Source organism: Lipotes vexillifer, unplaced genomic scaffold (genome assembly GCF_000442215.2).
Source record: "Lipotes vexillifer unplaced genomic scaffold, Lipotes_vexillifer_v1.1 scaffold496, whole genome shotgun sequence".
Taxonomy (NCBI): Eukaryota; Metazoa; Chordata; class Mammalia; order Artiodactyla; family Lipotidae; genus Lipotes; species Lipotes vexillifer.
Window position 1 is genome coordinate 4,676,859 of NW_006786690.1, and position 26,407 is coordinate 4,703,265.

Genomic DNA, 26,407 nt, shown 5'->3' on the forward strand with positions numbered 1-26,407 from the left:
AGGAGGATACACCCGAGCACTGTCTCAGGCCAGGCCTCGAGAGGAAGCACAGCATGAGCCACAGGACGCCAGGCCACGCTGCTCATCAGCCCACCACCCAGCGCTCCAAGCCACCTTGGTCCCTTCCTGGCTGGGTCAGGCATCAAGTGTTCTGGGTTTATCTTGTCTATCTCCTCTCTCTCTCTCTTAAATAGAACCCAGTCACCCAGAAAGAGTGAAACAAAACTCACTTTTCTGTTTCATTAGGTTTAGGGCAAGGGAAAACAATTCAAATTCTACATCCCCTGGTTTCTAGGACTCTTGTTTACTATCAAGAAACAAGTGATGCATGGAAACCTAAGAGTCAGGTGTGAAATAGCTATTATTATTAATAGTTATTATTATTATTATGAATAATAATAGCCACAATTTACTGAGTACTAACTCTATTGAAGGCACTGTACTAGGTGTTCAGCTATATTATCTTAAATCTTCACAGCAATTCAAAAAAGTAGGTGGTATCAGGGTGCCTATTTAACAGGGGGAAATTAAAGCTCAGGGAGCTGATTCCAAAGCTCATGCTCTTCTCAAAACATTACCCTGCCTCTGCTCTATTTTCTAAGCCTTTCCACAGCCCTTATTGCATGCATACTGGAGGCGAGGCCTGGAATCCAAACGTCAATATCTGAATTACCATCCTCTATCACTTCGCCTTCTAGAATGTACCTGAGGCATGAGCAAATTCTCTTCCACAGAGGTCACACGTCACTGGAAGCCTCTTCTTCTTCTTCTTGGGGACGTCAGGCTCTCCACCTGTACCATGGGCCTCCAGCTGATGTTTCTCCAGCTCTTTCTTAGAGTCCTTGGTCTCATTACACTCCTTACACTGCACCTGTTTGCTCTTGGCCACCCGACAGCGCTTCATGTGCACCTTGAGGCGGCAGTAGAAATGGAAGCTCTTGTCGCAGGCCTTACAGACGAAGCTCTTCTTGGCAGAGTCTGGGGAGGCAGAAGTATCTTTCTCTTGTTGTTCTGGCAAGGAACCAGTCTCTCCTTGACCGTTCTGTTTCCCAGGCTGGCAGTTTTCTTCAGCTGGCTCAGCTGCCTTTTCATCTGCTTTGTCCTTGGCTTCAAGGTGAAATTTATTACTCACCATCCACCTTTCCTTCTCTCCCTTTTCCTCAGTAAGGAAACCTGCACAGGAGAGAGATCTGATGGCTCTGGGAATTTCCTATGTTTCTACTTTGCTTTCTAACTTTCCTTCTTAGGGGAGAATGGAGACTACTGGGGACTGTCATCTTTACTCTCTGATAAACACAGATAGCATCATTTTACATCTATGTCTATGACTTTTCTAAGTATTTGAGAGCATATAAAATAAAGCAGCGATGGGTGAACTCTTAAATGAACTGCTGCCTCTTCTCTCCAATAAGGAAACAACCTGGGGGCCTAAGAGGACCCCACCCACCCTGTTTCTTACCGGCATATGCCAACTCCTGCATGACAGGCTGCAGGCCTGGGAAAGATCTGTGGATGCTGCACAGGAGCTGACATATTTCAATGGCCGAGATGGTTTTTTCCATGGCTCTGCTCAGCAATGCTCTCAGGGAAGCTTCAGGGCTGGCTGTCTCAGAGGAAATGCTCAGAATCTAAATGAATACCATGAGACAAAGGTTTGCGGTTAGTATCAGCAGATTTTCTCCATGGTTTTCAACGTAGAAAACAAAGCTAATTTCAGGGAGGCATCGCTCCATCTGTAACAAGTATACATTTCGTGCCATAAATATAGTGGAGAGCCTTCTTTCTCCAAGAATAGGGAAATTAACAAAATTTTAACAAGGAGGCACATATGAAGACAAATATGCAAATATAAAGGTGCAAGCAAGGAAGCATTGAGGATTTTCTGTGAGAAGTATCTTCTCAGAAACCAGGAGTCTCCCAAAGAACTTTTCTAGAGCTTAGTATTATATGCTTGGAAAGCTATAGGACTTGGTTGTTGGCATTTCTGTCTTGATGATCAAGATAATTTTTTGTAATATATAACTGTTTCAATGTTGGGAAGTAATTCTGCATGATCAGTGGCTTCACGTTTTTAGATACTTAGGTGTACCCTTTTAAACATCATTTTCTTTCATAAAGAAACTCAGGGTTTTTTTTTTTTTTTTGCGGTACGCGGGCCTCTCCCTGCTGTGGCCTCTCCCCTTGCGGAGCACAGGCTCTGGACGCACAGGCTCAGCGGCCATGGCTCACGGGCCCAGCCGCTCTGCGGCATGTGGGATCTTCCCGGACCGGGGCACGAACCCGTGTCCCCTGCATTGGCAGGCGGACTCTCAACCACTGCGCCCCCAGGGAAGCCCGAAACTCAGGTTTTTTTTTTTTTTTTAAACAGATTTTTCTTTTTTTTTTTTTTAGTTTATTAATTAATTAATTAATTTTTGCTGTGTTGGGTCTTCGTTTCTGTGCGAGGGCTTTCTCTAGTTGTGGCAAGCGGGGGCCACTCTTCATCACGGTGCGCGGGCCTCTCACTATCGCGGCCTCTGTTGGAGCACAGGCTCCAGACGCGCAGGCTCAGTAGTTGTGGCTCACAGTCCTAGTTGCTCCGTGGCATGTGGGATCCTCCCAGACCAGGGCTCGAACCCGTGTCCCCTGCATTAGCAGGCAGATTCTCAACCACTTCACCACCAGGGAAGCCTGAAACTCAGGTTTTTAAAGAAGGTTCAAATAGGGGCTTTAAAGAGGCCAAGAATATTATTTCAAAGCCATCCTCGCAGAATGTTACAGCTATCAGCAGAAAAGAGTCAGTACACTGAGAAAATAAAGCTAAACCATCCACAGATGGCCAAATGGAATTTTCATTTTGGAAGATATTTTATTTCTGCTCTTTTCAAGTCTATCTAAATAAACCTGATGTCCCTGGAGGCAGGCTTGAGACTAATTAGTGAGGCTAAAACTGATCAACGCCAGAAGCCCCATCTCTGAAGTGCGAGGCATGCTGGAGAAAGTCTAGCAGGTGAATCTCTCCTCTGAAGCCCCACAGAAATGTGTGCCATCTTCTGCCCATCTGAGAGTCAGACCAAGGTGGGGCTGTCACCTGTGTGGACAGTTAGGACAGCCTTTCTACACACCATCCATGCCTACTTGGATCAAAAAGCACGGCAGGTGAATCTGTATTTTAATTTTATGCTCCTTTATAATTCTTTCCCACTCAAGATGCACATGATCCTGGGATGAACATCCGTGAATTCCCCCTGCAATCCCCACCTGGTTTTTCTGGGATGCTGGCCACACTGTGAGAAGCCTTACAGAAAATGAGTTGGCACTATTTGTTACCCCATATGGGCAAAAGCTTTGTTCTTTCTATGTTTGTTTTGGCTCTTTCTAGAAGCCAGAATAGAGCATGTAATAAGACCAATTTTACTTTTCTTCCTCTGAAAAAAGCTGCTTCTTACAACATGTGAGAGACCAGTATCATGGTTCCCTTTGAGTTTTCCTAGGTTTAAACAAATGGAATAAATCTGGGTTTGAGTCACTTGAACCTGAGTTCCAGTCCTGGCTGCTTCTATGACTAGCTAGTACATCCTAGAAACATCATTGACCCCTCAGAGCACGAGCTCCCTTATCTGTAAAATGTGGGTGGCATCACCTGTCACCCAGAGTTGGGAGGATTATAAGAGCAAAAGCATGACAAGTGTTGTTTAGCCTGGGCCTGCCCGTAGCAGGTGCTCCAAGGAGCTGGTTCCTCCCTTAGGAGCGAAGACAGTCCCGGGCATCAATGCTGTAAAACTCCCCCAAACACTGTGTTGTTATCCCCACCACACCTCTTTCACAGTCTCTGCCAGGCGCTCTTCCTCTGAGGCCAAGCACTTGAGTTCAGCCCTTTGCTGGATGGCCTCTAGGATCAACCTGTGATGCCTCAGGATGGTTTCGAAGGCAGCACTTTCTGGGGTCATCACTGAACAAAGAGGGATTGAAAACTCATTAGTACAACTATGAGCACCATTTTTCCCTTTCATCTTTTCTCAACTCAGTTCTTCATAATGAGAATATACTTCATCTATCTCCCACCTGGAGTTGGGAGTGAAGAAGATGGCAAACATCACTGTAATCAGAGTATAATTAATATAAGCTTAGAAGAACTGCTGCACATTTTACTTTGAAAGGTTTACAAACTCCCATGTCCTTGAACAAAATTGCCAGTCCTTACTTCTACTGGTCAGGATGTGGAAGACTACTGTAAGAGAGCTCTGTTTTCTTGCAAAGACTGACAATAATCTCTGGTGGGGGCAAAGCCAGCACAGAGGCCAGGCAACCTACCTGTCCGGAAGTAAGCATCTGCGCCAGGCTCCCTTCGTATTTCCTCCGTGAGCAGGTTCAATGGGCAGGACTTTGTCTCCTGAGCCACCAGCAGCAGTTGCCAAATGGCTGCTGCAGAGAGAGTCTGCTCTTCTAGAACTGCTGACATCAGAGAACTGAAACCACCTGAACCAGAGTCACGTTTCACAAGCTTCTCCATGACCTTGAAGATGCAGCACAAACATACACATAAGGGACTTTCTAGCCACTGGCCCAGCTGCAGAGCTGCAAGTCTGAGCACTAGATTGTAGTGAACGTATTTCTGGGGAGGAGTTTTTCAACATCCTTCACTTCTTTCAACCTGAGAGATGTTTACACACGAGAAGGTTCTTCATTCCTCCTTTTGAATGCTTTTCCTTATCACTGCAGAAATTACAACTCTCCTACTTGTCACTCTGTCTTAGAAATTGAATCACCTACTATCTCCTTCTCTGCTGACCCCTTAGCATTTCTCAACATGGCTGCGTGTGTGTATGTTTATATAAAATAGAAATACATTAAAAAAATATATATATGTTAATCTTTTTTCCTTCTTTCTCAATTTTGCCCACCCTTCCTCCCTTTCTCTCTTACCTCTCTTTCTCCAGGGGCTAAACTCTTCACATGTGGGATCATTTTTTGTAACATCTGGTTGTCTGTGAAAATCTCTGAGAGGTTTTCGTGATACCGCCTCAATAGTTCAATCCCATAATCATCAGGGCTTGCTTGGACTGTAAGGATATTAGCAAAACAACAACAACAAAACCTCCTTAAGGCCTTTTCTACACGACATGAGGGGAGTTACAAATGCGGACAGAAGAACAGATCAGCACAGCAGCTCTGTCTCTTCTGGAGCACAAGTGCAGCTCGTGGCTTGGGGCCTCACACACGTGTGCTCACGTCTCCTCTGGTCTACACTTAATCACTCAGTGTTGCAGGGTCACAAAACCACCAACACTTTGAAAGTTAGCGCCCAGTGGTAGAAGCTAGTGATTGCTCAACCAGGGGGTAATTAGAAGGCTGCACTTGTAAGAGGTGCAGATGTAGAGATTCAAGGGATGTTACCTACCAGGCCTGAGGTAAAGGATCCATGCAGCGATCCAAAGTACAGGCAGGCACGAGTCAGGACGGCGGTAGGAAAGCTGACCCATTGTTCTTCTGTTTATATGCCCTCTCAGCCAATCTGTTAGTTACTCTCTTTTAAGAGGTTATATTTATTTGAAAGTAAAGAAAAATCAAAACTATCAGGCATTCTCATTAGCTTTGTAGATATTTAAAAATTTATTTTCCTCTCTGGCTCAGTAACTCCACTTCTGGGAATCTAGCCTTAAGAAATGATCTGAAGGCAAAAAAAAAAAATCTGTGTACAAAGATATTTGCTACTGAGAAGCTTGTGATGATGATGATAACAACTAATATTTACTGAGTGCATATTATATTATGTGCTGAGCACTGTGCTCCATGTTTACATATATTATCTCATAATAGCCACAAAAATGAAGGTGGAAGGTACCATTCTTACCACCATCTCACAGGGGAGACAATGAGGTTCAGAAGGGTTAAGTCACTTACTCAGGGTCACAGAGCTACCAAAGAAGTCAGGATGCAAATCCCAGTAACCTTGATAGTCTTAATCATTATGCTACATGTGCCCCTAGACAAGGGCATGAGTAAGACAGCATAAGTATACTTATGATAGAAACTACATAGCCTTAAAAAAATAGAATAGAATTCTAGGGAGTGTTCTGAAATGTGGAGGAGAATGTTTATGTTATATTGATAAGTGGGGGAAATGGTAAAATATGGTAGAGTATCTCAACATTGTAAAAATAATGTGATAGATAAAATATGTCAATGTGTTTAATACTGAAATTATCACGTGGTGGGATTTGAGGTTTTCTTCTTTATTTTTTAAACTGTTCAAGTTTGTATAAGTATATATTATTCTTACAAGCTAGTTAGAAAGTTCTCTCATTTCCCAAATAGACTTCTTCTGAAAACCATTTCATTCTCAAACGTTCTGGGATGGGGGATGATTGGCTAGAGTTGGGTTGTTTTTCTAAGGGATAGTCCCAAACTGGTTGGACACAAGGGGTGGTTAATCCTGGGCACTGCTGGGACCGAACAGCACTCCAGTGGGAGTGGGGACGTCAGGACCTGAGTTCCTGCTGCTCACACGTGTGAGCGCTGAGTCCATCTGCTCCACAGGCGTTCACAGGTGGCTTGTGACAGCCCCGGGAAAGCCACACTTTTAGACCCTGAACCACGGGAACATCACGGGGCAGCTTAATGGAGAAGAAATTCTTAGATTTCCGATCCTAACTCCAGAGATATCAAGAATCACTGATTTGTGACAGCTAGTTTCTCTTTCACAATGGCCTTTCTTAACATTGTCTTATCTCCCCCCCCAGCAAGGAGCCAAAAGGGTGTTTTAAGCTATAATTTTCTGTAGGAGTGGTTCCAGTCCAGAGAGTCAATAATTAACTAATACCTGTGGTGCTCGGCAAAGCAGCTAATTTCTGCAAATTCTCCAGCAGAAGGCCCAAGTTTGGGAATGTCGTCTTCACAGCCTGAAGGAGTTTTACCAAACTCTCAGCGCTCAGGGTCTTCTCTTGAGTCATTCTGTGCAACAAATTTTCTATTGTCTCCTTGGGTGTTCCACCCTCACAGCAATTCAGAATCACCTGCAGTGGCAAGCAATCAACCCGACACTAGTTACTGGAAATTCTAAGTGCATTTGACACACCACTGGGAAGACCAGCAAGACAGCATTACAAGCCGCCCCGACTCCAGGTCCTCTTCTGCTTGTCTCTAGCGCTAGTTTTGTCGTAGTCTCTTCCTTATTCTGTTTCAATAAAAATCCAAAACATTCTCCAAACAAACAGCTCCATGAAGCTTTCTTTCTCAGTTGCGGGTCTGTGCATATTCTTTGCCTCTGACAGTTGGCATTTTGTGAAAATATTCTTACGCTAGGCCTATACGATAGAGCAAGCAGCTTACATCTAAGCTTTAGATTGAGTTTGTTCAGACACTAAGATTGCAAAACTGACTGGCAATTAGTAAATACAGTTACAGTGTTTTTCATCTCTGTTCAGTCAAGTACATGACAGAGGCAGAGGCTGCAAGTTCAGAGCAATTCTATTACTTTACTTCCTTTTACTTTATTTGCATTGCAATTTGAATACCCGGATACTTCATACATTTGTCTGTGGCCTCCAAAATAATAGATTTAAAGTGCACTTCAGGATCATTTTTCTAGCAGATTCCTCATTATCTAGCCCTCTCCTCCCCAGTGGCCACATGCACCAGCTCCAGTCATCATCCCACAGTTCTACCCACTTGTTCTTCCCTGGTATGCTAGAGGGTTTTCTGAGTCAAGAGGGCACAGGCCTCCAGCAAAAGGTTGAAAAGTCAAACAGCTGACAGTTATTTTAAAGATATTTTCCAATTACAATCGAACTAGCCTTAATGGACTGCAACTAAATATGTATAACTCGGCTCTTGTGGATAATGCAGTGGATTATTTCAGTACATGTAATCTACAGGTTCACAGTAACTGAATTTTGAACTTTCCTTTGAGAAAATGCCAGCTCTCCGGAGAAAGAGTCAAGCAGATGGTCACGGTAGCATGCCAGAGGACGCTATTATCAAATTACTTCTGTTTTAAAATAATAAATTTAGCTATAAAACCAAATTGGTTTTATATATGTAAAAGAAATATCTATATTACATATATGAAAGGCATGTGTATATTATAAATTAAGTTGTCACATACCTTGTCCATACAGAATATAGTCTTTCTCTTTGTTTAAGGTCTAATATATATTAGATTTCTACTAAATGAGCTATAATTTAAAACTTAAGGGCTTGTATCTAAAAATCGTACTGATTTTTGTGCTATCTCTTAGCTCGTAAACAATAACCTGAGACAAAACGAGGCAGCCAGATACTGTAAAGAGTGGGTATGAACTTTAAAGCCAGACAGGCCTAGTCTGAAACCCAGTTCTAAAATGTATGGCCTGTGTGACCTTGGGCAAGTTATTTAAGTCTTTAAACCTTATTCTTCTCATCTGCAAAAGAAGATAACAGTACCAACTCTTGCACTGTCAGTATGATAATTCTCTAAAATGAAGTTGCCATTTGTAGAGCCGAGCAAAACTCCTAGGACATATGTGATTGTTAATAAATGATAGTAGTTATTGATATCATTAGGAAGCAGGATGCACAGTGGGTAAGAGATGTGCTTTGTTTAGAAGTCTGGGTTTCAATGCTGGCCCCAAGCAGCTGTGCCTTTGGGTACGCTGCTTACCATTCTTAGCTTCTGTTTCTTCATCTTTAAAGTTAGGGTATTAACCATAACTTCATAAAGTTGCTGCGGGGGTAGAATTTAGTAATGCTTTAAAGGTCCTCAGTACATTACTTGGCACACAGTAAACAATAAATAAATAAATAAATGGCAGCTATAGCAATTACTATTCTTGTATCTGTTTCCAATCCTGAAGTGAAAATATGCCTATTTACCCCCAGAACCCAAGGTAGGGCAATTTGGCAATATATATCAAACACTTGAAAAATTTTACTCTCTATTCCAAAATCTCACTTCTTAGAAATTATCCTGAGAAAATAATCTGAGAAGTATGCAACAATTTGTGTGTAAAATGTTCCCCTGTAACATTATTTATAATAGCAAAATATGGAATAGCAAAAACTAAGAAACAAATGCCCCAAAATAATTAATGAATTATGGTATATCCATTAGACAATACAATGCAGCTACCAAAATCCATATGTAGGTATGGAAATATATTCACAATATATTCAATTAAAGAATAAAGTTACAAAGCTATATGATAATCCCATCCCAGGATGATTCAAACGAGAAAAAGTGGGAGCACGTGTTCCAAAATGTTAGTAGTGATCATCTCTGGGTGGTGAGATGGTGGAAGATTTGGACTTTTTTCTTTCTGCTTGTTTTCCCAATTTTCTAAAGATGAACAGTGTATCATTTCTGTAAAAAGTGTCATAACAATTAGAAATGTGCCTAAACACTTTAACTCTTGGGGCAAATGTTTTATATCAAAATCCCACGGAGTCAGAGCAGGAATAGCCATCCATCCATGCATCTAAAGATGTAATGTCTGACTATAGTATGCAAGGCACTCAGCAAGCTGGTGCAGGGGATACATGGAGGTATGAAGCAAGAACCTGAGCTTCAAGGTGCTTACTATGTAGTATGTGAAGAAATACTGCAAGGTAAAAAGTGCTCGGTGTCACAAAAGAGGTTTAAAACAAAGTGCTGCAGAAAGGAGGAAGAGATACTCGACAGTTACCCTTTTCTCAGAGCCAGTCAGGAATTCCTCCTCGCCCGTTTCCAGGAACTCCAAAATAGGTCTCAGCTGTGTTACACACCGGATCAGGTCCTCTTTGTGTTCTAGTAACAGAACAGACAAGGTCTTTCCCTCCTCTGTGCTCCCTGGGGGAGAAAGAGCTAGAGACGAACAAGAGAAGCTCGTGAATTTGAAGAAAATGACAGCATAGTTTGTCAAGGCATATCTAACAGAATAGTAAAGTGATTCTCAGCCAATTCTGAGCACCCGAATGCAGAATCTCTTTTTGGAGAGGAAAATGCTTTATTATTCTGTTTAAACTCTATGAAAGGAAAACTGTTTCATGTGTCTGTCGAAACACAAAGCTGTAGAGCCAGCCAAAGGTTAACCTCTGGTTGGCAAGGCCACTGCTTTGTACCTAACCCAAACGAGAGAAACTTCAGCCTTTTAAGTGCTGTCAGCAAACCAGTTCACCGTGGGCACTCAAAACACTGATTTGGATGTGTGGCTTTCTGAAGGGCAGGAGAACACTGATGGTATTCTCCAACTCCAAGGCGTCAGATTAGTTAACGAGGGGGTAGAAATGAAGACTCAAATTCAGTTTGTATATATTAACATGCAGTCTCTTGAACTACAGGTAGAATTTATGTGAAAATCACTTTAACAATAACTAAGCCATTGAAGAAATGCATCCCTGGAGCAAGCTTTGCAGCATCTTCCCAGAATAAAGTTCAGTCACTCAGGTGCATAAAGTTTCTCGTACCTTCTGGCTGCACTGCTTCTATAGCCTCTGGCTGTCCGTCTAACAGTGTCGTCTTTACCGCAGGATTAGAATCTTGGAACAGCCTCAACAGGGACACGACAGTCTGAACTTCCAGGCTCTCACTTCTTACTTTACCCAGGATTCTCTGGAACGCCGACTGGCCTTCTTCACCCACAAGACATCCCATTATGGTCTGTAGAACACAAGTGCCCAGGAAGACAAATTAGCCACAGCCACAAGAACTCCACGCTCCTTGGATTTGGCAAGTGGGCCCTCAACAGTTTGATCCCCACCTACTTGACCTTTCTATGGCATTTGACGGTACTATCACCTCTGCAGCACAATTCTCCTCTGACTTCTTGACACTGAAGCATTTTGGGTAAGAACTCACTTTTCTGACTACTCTTTTTCTGCCTTCCTCACTGGCTCTTCTTCCAAATCCATAAGCAAAAGCAGTACCTAGGACTGGTTTCAACTCTTTTTCTCACTTTATATACTCTCCTTTTGAAAAGCTCTCACACATATAGCTTTAACTATCACCTTTATGAAGACAACCCTGAAAACCAGTGCACTAATCCTGAACTCTGTCTCAGTCCAGAGCCACAGTGTCTGTTAGATGTGCCTTATCCTCCAGGGGTCTCAGCACCACATGCCTAAAACCCAACTCCCTTCATGACTTTTCAAAACCTAGAGCATTCAAATATCAACAACTCCAGGGGTAAAATAAACAACATTAGCTTTCCTTTCTTCGGTCTGACAGGGCATCTCTCACACAAATGGGAGGAATGCCAACTGGAAGGCAGAATTAATATCTCTATTTCAGCAATAATGAAAAATCTGGTAATCAAAACTTAATTTCATGAGTATAGTCTGATGTATAATCTTTATATTTCTACTTGGCAAAACTACAACTTACCCCTGATGTTTTTTAGTGTCGATACTATAAAAGAAAATATTTTCTCATGAGAGTCTTTAGAGAGCAAAAAGGTTTTCTAGACACAGACATGCACACACAGCCACATACACAACACAAAAGGATCTCTTGAACATGTACACTGGCAAAGTTCACCTAGACAGTTATTATATATTCTGACAGTAATTATATGTTTAAAATTGTTGTTTAGAGGGACTTTATCTCCTTCTCTCCTCCCAAATAAACAGGATTATAAATGAGTTAGACTTTGTGTTTCTTGAGTTTGTTCTAGCTTGTTTCCTGATCAGAGCTAAGTTAAACTAAAAAAAAAGGTTCCTATGAATTTTGGTCATCTCCAAAAGTAAACATAGATAAAACACAATTTAATAATCCTTATTAAGTTTTTACTGGAATAAGTAACTTCCATGAACATAAGATAAACTCATTTTGTCTCTATTTTAAAAATCATAAACAAATGAGATAAAAATGTAAGTTGAATGCTTAATTCTCTTTGGTCACATTTATTCATCCTTTCTTGCTTTTATCAGTTGGCCTAAAATCTCTTTAGAATGCCTCTTCCCTGACAGCAGTAGGGACCTGAGGTAGGCAGCCTGGGGTTCCCAGTATGCCTCCAGGTTTTCATGCCCTTGAGCTGAACCTAATGACTTGCTTCTAAGGAAAAGAATATGGCAAAAGTAATGGGACACCACTTGTGAGGCTAGGTTACTGTGATTTCCATCTCGCCCATGTGTGGACTCCCTCAGTGTCTTTCCTCTATGGGATGCAAGCTGCCATGTTGAGAGGTACCCTATAAAGAGGCCCATGTGGCAAGAAACTCACATCCCCGGTCAACAGTCAGTGAGTGAGCTTAGAAAGAGACACTCCCCAGCTGAGCCTCGACATGTCTGCAGCCCAGGCTGACACCCTGAGTACAGCCCTGTGACGGACCCTGAGCCAGGGACTCAGGTAAGCTATGCCTGGATTTCTGACCCACAGAAACTGTGAGGTCATAAACGTTTGTTCTTTTAAGCTGCTAAATTTTAAGACTAATTTGTTCAACACAGGAATAGGTATCTTATAAAGACCCACTATTGCTAATGCCCTTAGTTTTAAACCTGTTTCTTCCTCTTTATTTTCCATTTCTATCCTCCCTCCCTCCCTCCCTCTTGTGCACTTAACTGATACAACATACAGCTATCTCATTCTATCCTAGGCCAGTTTTCTTCCCCCGGAAGCTCTCCGAATACCCCAGATCCACCTCTCTCAGTATCCAATTTGTCTGGCATTATCATTTGAGCCAGTGGGGAAGAGAAGCTTTCATCAATGGTGGCATCTGATGCGCTTCTCATTATCCTCTCTGCTGTTTCCTCCTCTGCAGAACTGCTCGGCAGTGAAATTAAAACATTTGTTAACTTCATTGCTCAGCAGTGACACCAGGGTGACCATCTGGGAAGAGAAGCAGGGGTAGGCTGATCAAAGGGCCAGGAGGGAGCAGACAGCTGCCTGGAAAGCCCTGCTCTCTGCTCTTTCTTCCAGGACCTACTGGGGACCTGCACCAGAGCCAGTGTTGTTAGCTTACTCTACCAGCCCCCTAAGCTGCCTGGGGTTCCACAGTGGAGTGAGCCCTTTTCTGAAATAGGGGATCTGACTAAACAGAAGGGTGTCACATATTGCAACAGGCTGGAATTCACTGATTGCTATCACATAACAGAACTCTAAGAAATGGACCAAAACAGAGTTTTATTCTTTAACCAGACATTTGGAACTCCTTTGATTCTTAGAGTTAAAGGTACTTCAATAAATTTGTATCAATTCATGGTCACAGAATTATTCAAAGTACTTTTAACTATGAGTGAAATATAGGTCAATATGTTTAAAGATGGGACAGTTTTCTTTCCCTCTGTTATATGTGAAAAAACCATTTAATCTTTCCCTTACACTCAGATCTTTTAATTGAATTTACTTATTTTCCCAACCATTTGCCTACTGCCTTCAGATTTGTCTTTGTTACATTATATTCTTGTTCGCTCATGCCTTCCTGAATGCTGAGGGCCAGGCAATGGTAATAATGAGACAGACCACAACAGCTCAATACCATCCCAGATACCGTGCATACTTGCCATCTACTTTACTACTTACATCAGATCCTGGAGGCATTACTACGACTACTTAAAGGAGAGTCAGAGAGGTGAAGTAACTTGCCCAAGTTTGCATGGCTAGTGAGCAGAATACCCTGATGAAACACTGAGCTCATTCCAATGATCTGGCACACCTTTCACCCAGTTCCATCTCCCAAACTTTGAGTGTAACCATATCCATTTCACTGGATTTTATTGGACTTACTAGAATCAACATCACTTGAACACTGGGTAGCATCTAGACAATCTGTACCATTCCTCCTGGTCTCAGTGATTAGCGAAGAGACTGGTATACAACAGTTGCTTAATAAATGTTTGTTTAACTGAATGAAATTCCCTTCCCATAAGACCACTAGCCCTTCTAGCTATAGCTGCATATCTTAGATTTAATAATTAGCAGAGAGGAGATCTGAAAAAAACAACTTAAGTTCATCTCTCATAGACCTGTAAAGTGAACCCTATCCACTCACTTCTCAAGAAGGTTACCCTATACTGTGTTAGTGAACACAGTCCACAAAACACAGACCTACAGGTCTTGGCAAACCTCTGAAGTAGTAACACAGATGAAAACATCAGATTCACATAAGAGCCTTCACTGCTGTTTGCCTTTGAAACAAAGCTGAAGGAAAAAAGGATGCTACCAGGTCTTCAGCTTTGGGAGTCTTTCTAGAACTTTAGGTGAAAAGTGGATCAAACAGCAAGGAAATCAATAGTAGAAAAAGTTATCTCCTTACTCTAGTCAAACACTCACCTTGCGATCTACACAATTAATTAAAAGCAGGGACGCGGCTAGGAATAAAGCAAGTAGACAATTAAAAGTTCTAGCATAAAAGGTGAAAAAAAGTACAAGTTTGCCTTTAAATACAGGTTTTACTCAGCTCAGCCAGAAAGCCTCTTAGGTCAGTATCAGCTTTTTCTAATGGTAAGAGATACTACACTGAGATAGAGACAAGGGGAAGCCACTTTCCCATCCCGGCACCCAAGAGATTTCTCCGTAATCAGTTTTGGCTTTGGTTTCACGCAATTCAAGCTGCCCAGGTTCTTCTCATATTGCTGCAATCACTGCTCAGGGAATGGCTTTGCCACCTTTCATCATTTATCTCAGGAAAGAAAATAATCAGGACACTGGTTCATGATGCCCTCCCTTAACGCAATCCAGGCCAGGTACATACCTCATATCTGTTTTTAAGAAAAGGAACAGGCTGGTCCATCTCAATCAGAACATCACTCACAAGCCTTAACAGGCCTCAAAATTACACACCTAAGTGTAGATTATAGTTAACATTGAGCCATCTTTTTAATTTATGATGATGAACCAAATAACAGCCAACAACAACAAAAAACATTCAAAGCTCTCTGGGAGCTAAAGATGTATAAACAGAACAGTGACAAACAAAACCCCCAAACAACCTTTACAACTGTAGCTGAAATGCAGAATGATGTTCCAAGTGAACAGTTCTAATAAATACATTTGACACTGAAGTCTTTTGGGGATTCCTGTAGTTGGGTGACTTCTGTATACACTTCCCCAAAAATTACATATGTGGCAGGATTTCTTTGCTGTCAAGACATTCTATAAGGATAGGGATCCAGTCTTATTTATGTTTATTTTCCTAGCAACCAGCTCAATGCCTGGCACATACCAGTTGCTCAGTAAGTATTTGCTGAATCAAGGAGAAAGCAAAGAATAACACTTGGGAAATGGGTATTCAGCAGCTACTCAAAACACTGAGAGCTGTCAGCATAGACACCGTGACATCTGCCATCATACATTAAGAATTTTGTTAAACCATTAACTTCTCCAGCAATGCTTCTCAAAATGTAGTCTAGAGATACCAAAAAAGCAGTCCATGGGGAACTTGTTAAAGATGGAGATTCCCAAGCTCTACCACAATGTAAGAATCAGACTCTGGAAATGCGGTCTGGAGGTGTACATTTTAACAAATCCACCATTTTAACAAGTGCATCATTTTTATATATACTGAACTGCTGTTCTAAAGACTGATGGCTTTGTATGAGACACTACACTTGCAGTTCAGGAAGCTACTTCCAAGGGTAATGGTATCTATCTGAAAGCATGACTTAAGCAAATTAAGCTTAAAACATCAACAGCAAACCATCTCATGTCAGAGTAAGTGACCACAGCACTAGGATATTATAAGGCATTAAGTGAAAAAGGAGTTTCAAGACTGACTGAGTCTAAAAATGACTTTTTTTAAAATGACTTTTTAATTTTTAATAATATTTTTAAAATTTTAATCACTTTATTTTATTATTTTTTTCTTTCTCTCTTTATTTTCTCCCTTTTCTTATGAGCCATGTGGCTGACAGGGTCTTGGTGCTCCAGCTGGGTGTCAGGCCCAAGCCTCTTAGGTGGGAGAGCTGAGTTCAGGATATTGGTCCACCAGAGACCTCCTGGCCCCATGTAATAGCAAAGGGCAAAAGCTCCCCCAGAGATCTCCATCTCAATGCTAAGACGCAGCTCCACTCAACGACCAGCAAGCTACAGTGCTGGACACCCTATGCCAAACAACTAGCAAGACAGGAACACAACCCCGCCCATTAGCAGAGAGGCTGCCTAAAATCATAATACGGTCACAGACACCCCAAAACACACCACCAGACATGGTCCTGCCCACCAGAAAGATCCAGCTTTATCCACCAGAACACAGGCACTAGTCCCCTCCCCCAGGAAGCCTACACAACCCACTGAACCAACCTTAGCCACTGGGGGCAGACACCAAAAACAACGGGAACTACAAACCTGCAGACTGCGACAAGGAGACCCCAAACACAGTAAGTCAATCAAAATGAGAAGACAGAGAAACACACAGCAGATGAAGGAGCAAGGTAAAAACCCACCAGACCAAACAAATGAAGAGCAAATAGGCAGTCTACGTGAAAAAGAATTCAGAGTAATGATAGTAAAGATGATCCAAAATCTTGGAAATACAATGGAGAAAATACAAGAAATGTTTAGCAAGGACGTAGAAGAACTAGAGAGCATAAAACAATGATGAACAACACAATAAATGAAATTAAAAATTCTCTAGAAGGAATCAATAGTAGAATAACTGAGGCAGAAGAACAAGTAAGTGACATGGAAGATAAAACAGTGGAAATAACTACCACAGAGCAGAATAAAGAAAAAAGATTGAAAAGAATTGAGGACAGTCTCAGAGACCTCTGGGGCAACATTAAATGCACCAACATTCGAGTTATAAGGGTCCCAGAAGAAGAAGAGAAAAAGAAAGGGACTGAGAAAATATTTCACAAGATTATAGTTGAAAACTTCCCTAATATGGGAAAGGAAATAATCAGTCAAGTCCAGGAAGCATAGAGAGTTCCATACAGGATAAATCCAAGGAGAAACACGCCAAGACACATATTCATCAAACTATCAAAAATTAAATACAAATAAAAAATATTAAAAGCAGCAAGGGAAAAGCAACAAATAACATACAAGGGAATACCCATAGGTTAACAGCTGATCTTTCAGCAGAGACTCTGCAAGCCAGAAGGGAGTGGCAAGACATATTTAAAGTGATGAAAGGGAAAAACCTACAACCAAGATTACCCAGCAAGGATCTCATTCAGATTTGACGGAGAAATTAAAACCTTTACAGACAAGCAAAAACTAAGAGAATTCAGCACCACCAAACCAGCTTTACAACAAATGCTAAAGGAACTTCTCTAGGCAGCAAACACAAGAGAAGGAAAAGACCTACAGTAACAAACGCAAAACATTTAAGAAAATGGTAACAGGAACATACATATCAATAATTACCTTAAATGTAGATGGATTAAATGCTCCAACCAAAAGACACAGACTGGCTGAATGGATACAAAAACAAGACCTGTACATATGTTGTCTACAAGAGACCCACTTCAGGCCTAGGGATACATACAGACTGAAAGTGAGGGGATGGAAAAAGATATTCCATGCAAATGGAAATCAAAAAAAAGCTGGAGTAGCAATCCTCTTATCAGACAAAATAGACTTTAAAACAAATACCAGGGCTTCCCTGGTGGCGCAGTGGTTGAGAGTCCGCCTGCCAATGTACGGGACACGAGTTCATGCCCTGCTCCAGGAAGATCCCGCAAGCCGCGGAGCGGCTGGGGCCGTGAGCCATGGCTGGTGGGGCTGCCCCGCCCGAGCCTGTGCTCCGCAATTCTCATATCAGACAAAATAGACTTTAAAATAAGGACTATCAGAAGAGACAAAGAAGGACACTACATAATGATTAAGGGATCGATCCAAGAAGAAGATATAACAACTGTCAGTATTTATGCACCCAACATAGGAGCACCTCAATACATAAGGCAAAAACTAGCAGCCATAAAAGGGGAAATCGACAGTAACACAAAGTAACACAACAATAGTAACACCCCACTTTCACCAATGGACAGATCATCCAAAATGAAAATAAATAAGGAAACAGAAGCTTTAAATGATACATTCAACAAGATGGACTTAATTGATATTTATAGGACATTCCAACCACAACGCCATGAGACTAGATATCAATTATAGGAAAAGATCTGTAAAAAATACAAACACATGGAGGCTAAACAATACACTACTTAATAACGAAGTGATCACTGAAGAAATCAAAGAGGAAATTAAAAAATACCTAGAAACAAATGACAATGGAGATACAACGACCCAAAACCTATGGGATGCAGCAAAAGCAGTTCTAAGAGGGAAATTTATAGCAATACAATCCTACCACAAGAAACAAGAAACATCTCAAATAAACAACCTAACCTTACACCTAAAGCAATTAGAGAAAGAAGAACAAAAAAACCCCCAAAGTTAGCAGAAGGAAAGAAATAATAAAGATCAGATCCGAAATAAATGAAAAAGAAATGAAGGAAATGATAGCAGAGACCAATAAAACTAAAAGCTGGTTCTTTGAGAAGATAAACAGAATTGATAAACCATTAGCCAGACTCATCAAGAAAAAAAGGGAGAAGTCTCAAATCAACAGAATTAGAAATGAAAGTAACAACTGACAGTGCAGAAATACAAAGGATCATGAGAGATTACTACAAGCAACTATATGCCAATAAAATCGACAACCTGGAAGAAACGGACAAATTCTTAGAAAAGCACAACCTTCCGAGACTGAACCAGGAAGAAACAGAAAATACAAAGAGACCAATCACAAGCACTGAAATTGAAACTGTGATTAAAAATCTTCCAACAAACAAAAGCCCAGGACCAGATGGCTTCACAAATGAATTCTATCAAACATTTAGGGAAGAGCTAACATCTATCCTTCTCAAACTCTTCCAAAATAGAGCAGAGTGAGGAACACTCCCAAACTCATTATACGAGGCCACCATCACCTTCATACCAAAACCAGACAAAGATGTCACAAAAAAAGAAAACTACAGGCTAATATCACTGATGAACATAGATGCAAAAATCCTCAACAAAATACTGGCAAACAGAATTCAACAGCACATTAAAAGGATCATACACCATGATCAAGTGGGGTTTATTCCAGGAATGCAAGGATTCTTCAATATATGCAAATCAATCAATGTGATAAGCCATATTAACAAAGTGAAAGATAAAAATCATATGATCATCTCAACAGATGCAGAGAAAGCTTTTGACAAAATTCAACACCGATTTATGATAAAAACCCTCCAGAAAGTAGGCATAGAGGGAACTTACATCAACATAATAAAGGCCATATATGAGAAACCCACAGCCAGCATCGTTCTCAATGATGAAAACCTGAAAACATTTCCACGAAGATCAGGAACAAGACAAGGTTGTCCACTCTCACCACTATTATTCAACATAGTTTTGGAAGTTTTAGCCACAGCAATCAGAGAAGAAAAAGAAATAAAAGGAATCCAAATTGGAAAAGAAGTAAAGCTGTCACTGTTTGCAGATGATATGATACTATACATAGAGAATCCTAAAGATGCTGCCAGAAAACTACTAGAGCTAATCAATGAATCTGGTAAAATAGCAGGACACAAAATTAATTCACAGAAATCTCTTGCATGCCTATACACTAATGATGAAAAATCTGAAAGAGAAATTAAGGAAACACTCCCATTTACCAATGCAACAAAAAGAATAAAATACCTAGGAATAAATCTATCTAAGGAGACAAAAGACCTATATGCAGAGAACTATAAGACACTGATGAAAGAAATTAAAGATGATATAAACAGATGGAGAGATATACCATGTTCTTGGATTGGAAGAATCAACATTGTGAAAATGACTATACTATCCAAAGCAATCTACAGATTCAATGCAATCCCTATCAAACTACCAATGGCATTTTTCACAGAACTAGAACAAAAAATTTCACAATTTTTATGGAAACACAAAAGACCCCAAATAGCCAAAGCAACCTTGAGAAAGAAAAATGGAGCTGGAGGAATCAGGCTCCCTGACTTCAGACTATACTACAAACCTACAGTAATCAAGACAGTATGGTACTGGCACAGAAACAGAAATATAGATCAATGGAACAGGACAGAAAGCCCAGAGATAAACCCATGCACATATGGTCACCTTATTTTTGATAAAGGAGGCAAGAATATACAATGGAGAAAAGATAGCCTTTCAATAAGTGGTGCTGGGAAAACTGGACAGCTACATGTAAAAGAATGAAATTAGAACACTCCCTAACACCATACACAAAAATAAACTCAAAATGGATTAAAGACCTAAATGTAAGACCAGACAGTATAAGACTCTTAGAGGAAAACATAGGTAGAACACTCTATGACATAAATCACAGCAAGATCCTTTTTGATCCACCTCCTAGAGTAATGGAAATAAAAACAAAAATAAACAAATGGGACCTAATGAAACTTAAAAGCTTTTGCACAGCAAAGGAAACCGTAAACAAGACGAAAAGACAATCCTCAGAATGGGAGAAAATATTTGCCAACAAAGGAACTGACAAAGGATTAATCTCCCCAATATACAAGCAGCTCATACAGCTCAATATCAAAGAAACAAATAACCCAATCCAAAAATGGGCAGAAGACCTAAATAGACGTTTCTCCAAAGGAGATATACAGATTGCCAACAAACACATGAAAGGATGCTCAACATCACTAATCATTAGAGAAATGTAAATCAAAACTACAATGAGGTATCACCTCACACCAGTCTGAATGGCCATCATCAAAAAAATCTACAAACAATAAATGCTGGAGAGGGTGTGGAGAAAAGGGAACTCTCTTGCACTGTTGGTGGGAATGTAAATTGATACAGCCACTATGGAGAACAGTATGGAGGTTCCTTCAAAAACTAAAATCAGAACTACCATATGACCCAGAAATCCCACTACTGGGCATATACCCTGAGAAAACCATAATTCAAAAAGAGACATGTACCACAATGTTCATTGCAACTCTATTTACAACAGTCAGGACATGGAAGCAACCTAAATGTCCATTGACAGATGAATGGATAAAGAAGATATGGCACATATATACATTGGAATATTACTCAGCCATAAAGAAACAAAATTGAGTTATTTGTAGTGAGGTGGATGGACTTAGAGACTGTCATGCAGAGAGGAGTAAGTCCGAAAGAGAAAAACAAATACCGTATGGTAACACATAGATATGGAATCTAAAAAAAATGGTTCTGAAGAACTTACAGGCAAGACAGGAATAAAGATGCAGACATAGAGAATGGACTTGAGGACACAGGGAGGGGGAAGGGTAGGCTGGGATGAAGTAAGAGAGTGGCATGGACATATATACACTACCAAATGTAAAACAGATAGCTAGTGGGAAGCAGCCACATAGCACGGGGAGATCACCTCAGTGCTCTGTGACCACCTAGAGGGGTAGGATAGGGAGGGTGGGAGGGAGACGCAAGAGGGAGGGGATATGGGGATATATGTATACATATAGCTGATTCACTTTGTTATAAAGCAGAAACTAACACACCATTGTAAAGCAATTATACTCCAACAAAGATGTTAAAAATAAATAAATAATTAAAAAAAATACTGAGTTAATGTATCAGCAAACAAAAGCAGTCGTCACCTACTGAGCTCCTTCTATGTGCCTGCCATTTTAGTGTGAGTTTTACATAAATCTTAATTAATTCACAATGACCCTATGATGTAGGTGATAACACTACCAAATTTTACAAATTAGGAAATTAAGGCTTTCAGGTATTAAGCTGCTGAAGCTAACAATACTAGTAAATGGTAGAGCTGGATAAATAAATGGTATATCCATACAATGGGACCCTGCTCAGCAATAAAAAGGAATGAACATGCAACAACTTGGGTGAACCTCAAAATAGTTATGCTGAATGCAAGAAGCCAGACCAAAAGGAATACAGATTATATGATTCCATTTATAAAATACTCTAGAAAATGCACATTCATCTAGAGAGAGAGAAAGCAGACAAGTGTTACCTGGGGAATAGCAAGTGGAAAGGGGCAGGATGGATGGATTGCAAAGGGATGTGACAAGATTTTTAGGGGTGATGGATATGTTCACTATCTTGATTGTGATGATGATTTCAGGTTTCAAAACTTAGCAAACTATAACCTTTAAATATGTACAATCTGCTGTACATCAATCATACCTCAAGCTGTCTAAAATCAAGTGAGAGAGAAAGAGAGAAGTACAGGGCCTACATACAAAGCAGTACCTCCCCAACTCTATATTTAATTTAATCTTACGTTCTTAAAGTATTTTTCCCTTTTTCTTTCTGTAGCTGAACAATTTATTATAGAATAAAACAGAATCAGTTTTAAATATAGCTACCAAGTGATTTGTAGTGCTCTTACTCTGACCCCTAAAACCGAGGAAGAAATAACATAAGCCTATAATGATCACCAACAGTGAATCAGTGTTATTGCAAAGTACTATTAACATTATTGCCATCAAATGATTAGGACAAGCAGTGGGGGGGGAAATGTTGAATGAATCCCTGTACAGCAAACATTTCTTGAACACCTGTATGTGCCAGACACTTTCAGGTACACGTGTTGGGAAAAAAATGCATAAGACACAGTTTAAGTTAGTACAGAGGTGACACTAATAATTTGAGTATTGCTGATCTAAGGAATGATATTGCTCCTCTGTAACCAAAGTTAAGTGGAGAGGAAGTCTTAAGAGAGAAAATGAAGAGGTGTGTCTATAAGCTATCGAGGTAGCAAACTAGTGACAAAATGATGGATTGAACAGTTAAGAGAACATCCAAGTGCAAAAATACAAAACCATAATGTCCTTCAGCATAATGAGTACAAAGAGTACCAAGGTTTTACCACTTGAAACCTCCCCTAAGAGAGTCATCAGGGTCAGCCCAGTCTTGTAAACAGCTTATCTCTCAAAAAAACAATTTATAGCCAACTGTCGATAAACCATAGTTAAAGTAAATATTGATCTTGAATTTGTTTTTTTAAAAAGTAACTTGCTATGAATCAGGGAATTATTTAAATAGTAGAAGGCATTTATTGCTTGGATTAATAGTAAATAACGGATTCCCTGGTGGTGCAGTGGTTGAGAGTCTGCCTGCCAATGCAGGGGACATGGGTTCGAGCCCTGGTCTGGGAAGATACCATGTGTTGCGGAGCAACTGAGCCTGCGAGCCACAATTACTGAGCCTGCGCGTCTAGAGCCTGTGCTCTGCAACAAGCGAGGCCGCGATAGTGAGAGGCCCGCGCACTGCAATGAAGAGTGGCCCCCGCTTGCCACAGCTAGAGAAAGCCCTCGCACAGAAACGAAGACCCGACACAGCCATAAATAAATACTAAAAAAATTAAAATTGCAACCTCCCTTTAAAAAAAAATAGTAACTAACAGACACTAAATTGTCTACAGCAACATGGGAGGCCTCCCCACACTACCCCCTCAGTCAGATGAGCAAGCCTACAGGGGCAGTGCCCGCTCACTCTGCCAGCACCTCTCAGAATGGGAGGCATGGCTGGAAGAAAGGGGAAGCAAGGGAGTCCTAAAGTGGCAGTGCAGTCAACCCTACAGCATTAGGTGTGAGGAACTGGGTAGTGAGGGAGCCCACAGAGGGGGATGCACCTCACTGAGATAATGAAAAAACAGAAAACGTCAGCTAAGAAATAGAGCATGATAATCATTTGACAGTTTTCTGTCATGTGATGCCTATATACGTTTATACATACATGACATACACGCATCATTTTTATCCCTTTGGGAGGCAGTAACTCAATGTGTAAGAGGAGAGCTCTAAAGTCAGAATGTTTAGGTTTGAATTCTTGCTCAGAGCTTAGTTTTATGAGCTCTGCAACCTTGGCCGAATTACATCACCTCTTTGAGACAGTTCTTCTCATCCATAAAACAGTGATAAAAAATAATAAAATAGTATCCACCTCAATGATTTTTCTGAGGATTAGATGAGATAACACATGTATTGATACCAAGTGTATCAAGGTAAGTATTCAATAAATGTTCACCATTATTGTTTTAATGTCTGAAAATGACCACTGTATTCCTAAACACGATGCAATTTACTGTGTAAGTCCATATTAAATCCTTTTTGTACCATGTTTTGAGTATTTATTGTTGTTTGGTTTTTTGTTTTTATTACTGCATCTCTGATTTGGGGTTATCCATAACTACCTTCTGCCCCATTTTATTCCTGATTAATCAGGAGGAAATGGTAAGCTCAGTTAAGTATCCTGGATCAAAACCGGTTGTAAGCTGGGATCCACCTAGTGATCAAAATATACCTTCGTTTTGAAAGTCTCTTGCCTAGCACTTTTGCATGACTGTCCTTTAGGGGATAAATGTCAAAAAAAAAAAATTTTAAGTTTGAAAAAACTTGAGACCCTGATAACTGATCTGCTATCCTGAGAACACTAAACCAGCAAACAAATAAAACTCATGGTACCTACCTCCTTCTGTGCACCTTTAATTTCTGAACATTCTTCTAGTCTTTTTAAAACATCCTGGGTAATCAAGAGTGCATCTGAGAAGATTTTTTCATTTTCTAGAAGAAAGTTCAGCTGGTAATGTTTCCCCTCACACTCTGAATGTAAAACAAAACAAAATTTAAAAAATCAGTGATTGATGACTTGAAATAATTTTTAAAAGTTTAAGCTGTCTGAGAACCTTTAGGTCATGTGCTGCATTTGTAAACAAAACAGCTAATGTATCAGTTATGAGTAATAGCAAACAGCATCTCTAATAGCTTCCTCCTTTGTGCCATCATTATCCTAGTTAAAATAATGGGTAAGAATCAAAGATGGTACATGGTTATTTCAATACTGCTTTTCTGCTCTGTGGTTCATCTTCAGGCTTGCAACACTCAAAACCACAGACACTTTTAAAAGAAGAATGTCCTAGTACAAGTATTGCATTGGATTTTGGTTTCCAATCTAACAGTGATCTTTGATAAATTTATCAATGAAACAAACAAACAAAAAACTCATAAAGATCACTGAATCTAGTAATTGACAACAGAAGGATAGATTACAAAAGAACTATTAAATGAATATTACCTGGTTCTGGGCTTGCTTCCTTTGCCTCACTAAAGGTTTGTACAACAGGAGAAGGGGAAAAATCTTCAGCTGTCAGAGGAGTCTCCACTGGGGTGTCTGCATTCCCCTGAATCCCCTGGGCAGCGGAAGGATCCACACTCATCTCTTGCACAACCGTCTGGATCACTTCCCCCATTTCGGCTTTCACAGGGCCCCCTGGAGGGCTGGAAACCTCCGGGGAAGAATGAAGCTCTCCAGCACCCTCGGAGGGAAGGATTTCTACTTCAGGCTTCTCCAACTCCTTCCTGGATGACTCTGAGGATGGTGTGGAGACATCCCTCACCACCTGACCCTGAACAGAGCAGTTTACAAGACTAGTTAGAAGATTTTTACAACTAACAGCCACATCAAACATCTGTAGGCTGTCGGCTAAGGAGATGATTTTGGAGAAGTTGTGTTTGCCCACAGGTAGTTTGCCAGTGTACATCATTTCTAACAAGAGGGCAAACTCCTCAGGGCTCACGACAGATGCATCAATGGAGATGGTGTCTGTGTTATCCAGCAGGGTTTTGAACAGGAGGCTGGCAGCAGCCAGGACAAGTTTGTGGGCCCTGAAGTAAATGGTACCAATGGAAATGGTGCAGTCACAGAACTGCTGCTCCTTGCACAGCGTGTAGAGCTGCTGCAGCAGCTGCCGGCTATAGTTGGGGAGCTCCATCGCATCAGCTCTGTCTGAGGACTTCCTTTCTTCTCTTCTTCCAGAATCACTTTGCGAGGATCAGCACTAGATCCTGGAGAAACCCCAAAAATGCCATGTTAATACTTCATAAGCACACAGGGAAATGCCCCGAATGAAATATGAAAATGAACAGGCAATTCACTGGTTCATTGAGCAAATGCTGCTGAATAGGAAGGGGTACTGTGCCAGGTATACTGAATTAATCATGATAATAACTGGCATGGGTTTAACTGCACGAACAGGACTATGCTTAGTGTGTCATCTGGAGGACCTCATTTGATCCTCACAAAAACTCACTGGAAAAGTACTGTATCCTCCCCATTTTATACATAAGACTGAAGCTCAGAGACTGAGAGAACCGGCTTAAAGAAAAACAGCCATTAAGTGGCATGCCCATGTCTCACTGATTTCAAAGCTGTAAGTAACTACATTGCTAAATGCATTCTGCTCTCAAGTTCTCAGCCAAATGAAGGAGACATTTTATTTATATATATATATATATATGTATATATATATATATATATATAAACAGATTTATAATAAAATGTCCTCATATTACTTGACCTATCTGCAGCATTGAATACAGGTCGTCATTCCCTCCCCTTTAAAATGCATTTTTCACTTGATTCTGCGCTCTCTGGTTCCTTTGCTGGGTTCTCTGCATCACTTTGGCCTCTAAAGTTTGCTGTGCTCCAGGACTGTCATCTCACTTCTCTCTCATCTGATTCCATACCTTTGAAATATCTAAA

The 26,407-nt window shown here is 40.7% G+C and overlaps 1 protein-coding gene across 2 annotated transcripts in view; it reads right to left on the reverse strand.

Moving 5' to 3' along the window:
• Positions 1-25,668, reverse strand: part of ZBTB40 (zinc finger and BTB domain containing 40) — a 41,400-nt gene extending 15,732 nt beyond the window's left edge. Inside the window, exons 1-10 of one of the 2 annotated variants that reach the window (XM_007459204.1) lie at positions 24,941-25,664; positions 24,335-24,468; positions 10,402-10,594; positions 9,642-9,784; positions 6,803-6,995; positions 4,906-5,042; positions 4,294-4,495; positions 3,798-3,931; positions 1,460-1,628; positions 706-1,173 (exon numbers count right to left, since the gene is read on the reverse strand). In XM_007459204.1, coding sequence (XP_007459266.1) covers positions 706-1,173; positions 1,460-1,628; positions 3,798-3,931; positions 4,294-4,495; positions 4,906-5,042; positions 6,803-6,995; positions 9,642-9,784; positions 10,402-10,594; positions 24,335-24,468; positions 24,941-25,637 — 2,470 coding nt within the window. In that variant the 5' untranslated portion in view covers positions 25,638-25,664. Of the gene's footprint in view, positions 1-705; positions 1,174-1,459; positions 1,629-3,797; positions 3,932-4,293; positions 4,496-4,905; positions 5,043-6,802; positions 6,996-9,641; positions 9,785-10,401; positions 10,595-24,334; positions 24,469-24,940 lie in introns of both variants that reach the window. The other variant, XM_007459203.1, reaches the window with a different exon arrangement.
• Between the last annotated feature and the right edge of the window lie 739 nt (positions 25,669-26,407).